Source organism: Rhincodon typus, chromosome 17 (assembly GCF_021869965.1).
Source record: "Rhincodon typus isolate 14 chromosome 17, sRhiTyp1.1, whole genome shotgun sequence".
Lineage (NCBI taxonomy): Eukaryota > Metazoa > Chordata > Chondrichthyes > Orectolobiformes > Rhincodontidae > Rhincodon > Rhincodon typus.
The window spans coordinates 5,055,607-5,062,826 of NC_063348.1; the positions used below are offsets into that span (position 1 = coordinate 5,055,607).

General features: G+C 45.6%; 1 protein-coding gene across 1 annotated transcript in view; it reads left to right on the forward strand.

Annotated features, from left to right (window-relative positions):
- Positions 1-7,220, forward strand: part of LOC125485198 (nuclear pore complex protein Nup160-like) — a 16,052-nt gene that overhangs the window by 6,454 nt on the left and 2,378 nt on the right. Inside the window, exons 5-7 of the mRNA XM_048606820.1 lie at positions 508-609; positions 4,783-4,924; positions 5,915-6,040. Of these exons, the coding sequence (XP_048462777.1) occupies positions 508-609; positions 4,783-4,924; positions 5,915-6,040 (370 nt within the window). The remainder of the gene's footprint in view (positions 1-507; positions 610-4,782; positions 4,925-5,914; positions 6,041-7,220) is intronic.

A 7,220-nucleotide genomic window follows, 5' to 3' on the forward strand; every position in this document is an offset into this window, starting at 1 on the left:
CAGTGAACGTGCCTCAGTATGGGGTGGGGCGGAGCAGTGAGAGTGCCTCAGTATGGGGTGGGGCGGAGCAGTGAGAGTGCTTCAGTATGGGGGGGTTTGGGGGTGGGGTCTGTGAGAGTGCCTCAGTACAGTTGTTTGGGGGGTGTGGGGGGAGTGGTGGTTTGAGGGGAACAGTGCGAGTGCCTCAGCATTGTGGGGGTGCTGGGGGGGGAGTTAGTCAGTGCTGGGCTATCTGTCCAGGTTTATTTTTTCAATTGCATCTGTTTGTTGTAGCAGACTGAAATCTTCTAAACTTCTCATTTCAGTTGTTTAACAGCAGTTGTGAAGGAGCGGAATTTTTGGAGAACTGAAATTGAATTCAGTAGTTTGCACCTGAAGTCTCTGGAGATTGCTTGTCTCCCTGGGCAGTGATGGCACTGTCTGAATTGTGTCTTTGTATTTGTGGAATGTGTGTAACCTGGAAAGGTGTGTGGTTGCTAACCACAGTGCTGTCCTCCTCTGTTTCAGGTGCATTAAACTGCAGCTTACTGGGGAGACTGCACAGTCTGATGCCTGGGATTGGCTGAAAACCAATCAAATTCCTTCTATCGTTGCTACAAAAGAATCCAGGTACAACTGCTGAAAGGGCAGAGGGTTATACTGGGTCAGGCAATCCCTCACTCCAGGCACTGCTCCTGATAAAGTATTCTCCATTCAGTGAAGAACATAGTGAGATGGGGAGGGCACAAGCTCAGGTAGATGTACTTGTAGACACAGGCACTATTGGAACACGACTGAAATACAGAAATCCCACAATTCTTAGTTAGCATGGATCAGTTATTAACCGTACGCAGATTTCAGCAGTATTTGGCTCATCCAGGAGAACTGACCAGTGCCACACCTCACTGCAACCCTCACCAGTCTGGATTTTGATCGATGAGTTGGAGGTGATTCAGGAGCAGGACTTTGTCATTAATTTGGAGAAGTTAATCTTTTTTTTGACTTTTGGTGTGGAGCCTCAGTGACTGGAGCGAGCTGCAGTGCTGGGAAGTGAGGTGTTCCAACTCAGTCACGTTAGCACAAGGAAAGTGTTAATTGGTGAGTAAGGGACACCTCATCCATTCAAATATACAAAATGGGAATTTGGTAATGCTTCCAGTACCCTGCAGCTGAGGTCAATAGTGTATACCTGTGAGGCAGAGAACACACAAATAGCTTGTGACCGGAGTGAATGCAGGCAGAGGGGGGACTATGCAACCAGGGTGAGGAAACCAGAGAGGCAGTCCAGGAGCCCCCTGAGACGGTCCCCCGAGGGAGTGTAACCAGAACCAAGTCCACTACATAGCAGAGCCCTACTGTATGGGGGCTGCAGAGATGGTGCAGGAGCAAGACAGTTTTAGATATCTTGGATATTGGGGCTGGTTGTGAGAGGCATTATCCTAGAAAGACAAGACAAGTTAACCTCAGCAGAGCTGGGTGTACACTACTGCTGTCAGGGAGGCTTTTAAACTACTTCGGTAAGGGAATGAGTACTAGGTGTAGCTTAACTTGGGGAAGACTGGTGCTCAAAAGGTCAGGGTGACTGATTTGCATTTGAGAAAGAGATAGTGAGCTACTCAGAGGAATCAGACTGAGAGACTACGAGATGGTTTGTGGAGCATGTATGTAAATGTGTTAAGTGTGGTTGGCTGCTGCAGTGTAAATTGCCATGCGGCAATATTCTGTGGCATTAACAAGTACTCTGCTTCAAAAAGGGTAAGATTCAGCACTAAATCTTCCTGGATACAAGGTGTTCCATGAAGATATGCAAGGAAACAGAATGGTTGGCAGTAATGATGGAGAATATTACAGTTCTGGAGTGAGAGCGACAGGATATCTTGGGAGCATTCACAGATGGAATCTAATTGGTTTGAGCTTAAACAATGGAAGTGCTGTTAAATTATCAAGTATATTCTTTGGGTCACCAACTAGTGTGAAAGAGGAGAGAAAATTTCCAAATAAATTTGACCTACAAGAATTTCAGAGTAGTGACAGTGGGAGATTCCACGATCCTAATGTACTACTAGGCTAGTGTAGTGTAATAAGCAGACAGGAAAGGCTTTCTGAAGCGTGTTCAGGTAAATTCTCATCATCAGTGCACATCCACCACAATATGAGTAAGGAAATCCTGCTGAGGCAAGTTAAATAGAATATGTCTTGTTGAGGGAACTGTGATGGTAGTGTCACTGTTCTGTCTGAAGTGCGGATGTTCGCTGCTGATTGCATTGTTCAGTACCATTCACCATTCCTCAGATATTTAAACATTACACGCTTGCACGTGACAAGATTTGGAAAATTGTTATGCTTATGCTAAAAAGTGGCCAGTAGCATTGTGCCACACAAGTAACAGGTAATGATCTTCACCATTTCAGACAATCTGATCATCTGCCCATGATGTGTCCATTTGCACTACTGTTGTTAAAACTTGCACCTCCAATATTTTTGGGGTTACCACTGAACAGAAACTCAGCTGGAGTCACAAAAACACTGAGTGAGTCAGAGGCAAGAAATACTGTGTGAATAACTCCCCTAAAACCTGGCCACCATCTACAAGGCACAAGTCAGGAATGTGATGGAATACCCCCCCACTTGCCTGGATGGGTGCAGCCCCAACAACACTCAAGAAGCTTGACACCATCCAGGACAAAGCAGCCCGCTTGATTAGCACGACATCCACAAGCATCCATTCCCTCCACCACCAATGCTCAGTAGCAGCAGTATGTACTATCTACAAGATGCACTGCAGAAATTCACCAGAGATCCTCAGACAGCACCTTCCAAACCCACGATCACTTCCATCTAGAAGGACAAGGGCAGCAGATACATGAGAACACCAACACCTGCAAGTTCTCCTCCAAACCACTCACTATCCTGAGTTTGAAATATATCGCCGTTCCTTCATTGTCGCTGAGTCAAAATCCTGGAATTCCCTTCCTAGGGGGCATGGTGGGTCTCCTTGCTGCTCAGGAACTGCAGTGGTTCAAGGCCACCTGGTTCATGAATGTCCTTCAGGGATAATAAAATTCCAAGTGATTTTTTTAGAAAGCAGCAGGTCACCACCACCTTGAGGGCAGCTAGAGCTGGGCAATAAATGCAGTCCAACCCAGCGATGCCAACATCACATGAATGAAAAGAATAAAGTTAGACAGGACCATGAGTGAAACTACTGACCCAGCTCCAGAACACCTCAGTTTTTCTTGGTTTTCCTGTATTTGAGGCTGAGTTAGACCCATTTTTGATCAACCATGATCTTATTGAAAGATGGGATAGGTTTGAGAGCCCAAACGACCTGCTCCTCTTAATTCTCATGTTCTTGTAACAAGCTTTCTATTTTCTTTACCGTGCTGTAACTTCCAAACAAGGCAGCTGTGTCTTTTTTTCTGTCTCTTGGTTAATCAGTGGTGTCTGCTTGGTTAACTGTCCTACATGTCCCACAGGGTTCCACTGCATGCACTCACGCAGTTTGCAGAAGCTGCAGTTTACACGGTAATTGATTTTCCTGTCTCCAGTAGTCTAACAAAGCAGGAGCACCAGCCGTGCTGAGTATAATTTCATTTAAATGACCCTAGGATGAAGATTCTGCTGTGAAACAATTTCTGGGAGAAATGGGGAATTAAAACAATGGCCCCGAAGGAAAAATAAGAGAAATGTAGTTTGCAGTTAGTCCAGCTTTAAACAGGATACCATGATGCTGAGCTAGCAGCTAACTTGAAGAGAAATATTTGCATTTAGCAGGTGGGAGGTGCCAGAAACTGTGGTCAGCCTGTGAAATGGCTAGAGAGTTTACAATTTATACAACTAACTTTGATAAAGGGACCAAGGGTAGGTTTGGTTTTTGCTGATAACACAAAGATAGGCAGGGAAGTAGGTTGTGGAGAGGATATGAGGAGATTATAGAAAGGTATTGATAGGTTAAGTGATTGGGCAAAGGTTCGGCAAATGGACTATAATGTGGAAAAATGTTAAATTATCTGATTAAGCAGAAAGAGTTAAAAGTGTATCTATATGGTAAGAAACTGCAGAGTTAGGAGATGTAGAGTTCGGGGAGACGGATGAATCACAGAAGTTTAGTACACAGGTACAGCAAGTAATTAGGAAAGCAAATAGAATATGATTATTTATCACAAGGGGAACTGCAAGAGTAAGGAAGTTATGTTTCAGCTATACAAGGTATTGGTGAGACCCCATCCGGAGTACTGTGTACACTACTGATCACTGCACTTACAGAAGGATATCAGTGCATTGGAGCAGTTCAGCAACAGTTTCCCAGACCAATGCCTGGAATGGGGGAGGGTTATCTTCTGAGGAAACATTGGACGGCCTAGGATTGTATCCACTAGAGTTTTAAAGAATGAGGTGACTTGATTGAAACATGAGGTGCTGAGGGATCTCGACAGCGTGGATGTGGAAAGGATGTTTCCTGTTGTGAGAGAATCTAAACCAGGGGTCACTTCAAAAATAAGGGGCTGTCTATTTAAGACAGAGCTGAGGAAAGAATTTTTGTTTTCCCTAACGGGTCCCAATTCTTTAGAATTCTCTCCTTCAAAAGGTGGTGGAAGCAAAGTCTTTGAATATTTTTGAGAGGCAGATTTTTGCTGAGCCATGGGGTGAAAGGTTATCAGGGAAGTGTGGGAATGTGGAATAATCAGATCAGCCGTGATCCTATTGAAAGGTGGAGCAGGTTCAAGGGGCCGAATGGCCTTCTGCTTTAAGTGAAGACGAATCTCTCACTCACTCCTTGGGAACTGTGTTCTCTCTGTTCAGTGCCACCGATGAAGCCTGGAGGTTGCTGTCGTCCTATCTTGATCGTTACCAGTCTCCAAGTTCTCAATACCATCGCTGTGTTATTAACAAACTGCTGTCACATGGAGTGCCACTTCCTAACTGGCTCATTAACAGCTATAAGGCAAGTGGAACACTTGACTTTTCACCTTCAAGTCCCAAAAGGTAGAGCTGCAAATTGTTCCCTTTGCTGAGGGCGGATGTGCATTCTGTTACTCGGATCTGAATATCGAAGCTGCCTGTCCAACTTTGAGATGGTGGTTAAAACACTTGGTCAAATAGCTGATCAAACCCACAGGCCTCTCTGCTGTGTTTGTTAGTTACACGATTAGGAGCAGGATGCCAAATGAGCTGTCTCCAAGATTATCTTGTGTAATTCTCTAATGTCTCAGGCTGACTTCAGTGGTTTAATTTGACTGCGATCAGACAGTGACTGTTCTGTGACCGAAGAATTTTCTCCTCTGTGTTTTTGAGTATTACCAAGGTAAAAGGAGCTAAATGATTAATGTGTGGGATTAATTGTGACAGCAGGGATTCCCAAGATGAATCACTGCAGACTCTGGCCCTGATGTAAATATTGTTCTGGACTGTATAGTAACTCTCTGACTATGCACTTAGCAGACAGCTGTTCCAATCAGATATGGGACAGGTAGGATGACAGTGGGGGAGCCCCTTGGAATATCAGACTTAGTGACCCAACCACCCTTGTTTTCATCGGACAGCAGGGCTATGTGCCACAGAGATGATGGCCTGCTGTTCCAAACTATTATAATACCAAGAGGAAAGTGGCTGTGTTGGAGGGGGGACCTGTGCGTGTGTGTCAGGGAGGGAGAGGGTCTGTGTGTGTGTGTCGGGGAGGGAGAGAGTCTGTGTGTGTGTGTGTGTGTGTGTGTGGGAGGGAGGAGGGGGTGGTCGTCTGTGCATGTGTGAGAGAGGGGAAGGGGGGTGTCTATACGTGTATGTGGGAGGGGGAAGGGGCGGTTCTGAGCGTGTGTGTGGGAGGGGAATAGGATCTGTACGTGTGTGTGTAGGTGGTGTGGGTGACGTATGTGTGGTGGCTGTGTGCACACCGTATATAAATGTACTGGGGCCTTAATGTTTCTGTTCTCAGCAGAAAGTGGATGTTGCTGGCCTCCTGCGGTTGTACCTGAACTATGACCTTTTGGAGGAGGCAGTCGACCTGGTTTTGGAATACATTGATGCGTTAATGGGGAAAGGACCTCAGTACTTCAACATCGAGGTAAGGCGGACCCAGCCGTGGTATTGGTCAGGTGCCAGCTCGGGGAATAACAGTGTTTAAGGGTGGACACTGACTATTAAAGCTGTGTACAGAGAGTGCTATCTCCTGACTGTTTGCTACAGCAATGGTTTAAATGTTGTCACCTTCTGAACCAGTCTCTGTTCTTCAATCAGACAATACAGAACATGGCCCTACTGTGAAATCTACTTGGCTGTCTCATAGAGGGATCTCATTCTTCCTGCTTCACTTGCTGTCAACCTTCAGCTGTGCCAAGTTCTTCTTTTCATGCTTTTAATTCTGTTTGAAAGTTGAATCTGTTTCCAGTGCCCTGTCAGGTGGAACTTTCCAGATCACTTACAACCAGCTTCATGGGCTGACCATTAACTACCCTGCTTCACTCTTAAAACTGTCCTCCCCTTCAACTCAACGTTTCCATCCGTATTCCACCACAGGCCTTTCCACTGCAGCAGTTGGATATTCCTTTCTGTCTTTCCAAGCTTGTATTCACAACCTGTTTGAGCAACTTGTTCTGTTTTGTTCATCACTGTTGACCTGCTCATAGCTGTCTCAAACATTTGTTGTGAGGATTTGAAGTGTATATTTCTGCCTGTTCATAGCTGGGCCAATCTTTCTCTGTCTCCGTACTTCATTTTCTCGATCCTTCCCAGGAAGCAATTACCCAGTCATCTTTCTTTGAACCTAACAAGTCTGTCCCCAACACGAATATTCAACTCCCTTCAGATGTTGCATTTTTAAACCTGGATTTTCCTGTTGCATTTGTAATATAGAGACTAAAATATCTTTGGCCACCAGCTATTTGTAACTCTCACTTCCCCTTCCTGTGTTGCAACTGATGACTGAAATTAGATTAGTGAGCGAAATTGTATGCTGACTAACTGCAGCAGCTCCCAGCCTGTGCTCTCTCTCTGAGAAGGAGCTGTGCTGCTTGAAGATGTGGCATCTCAGATGCCTAGGAAATATCCATGGCCTATAATCTTGGCTGAGAACCAGAAGCAGAAAGAGAAGTTGCATTGCTCCTCTGGCACAAGGTGTGATCATTGGATACTCACTCCAGTGAACTCCCTCTCTTCTACTGAGGGATGTTGTGCTGCAAGGTAGGGCAGCAGTACGGGGAGGGGGAGGGGGCACTGTGGAGTAAGGGGTGGGGAAGGGGGCATTG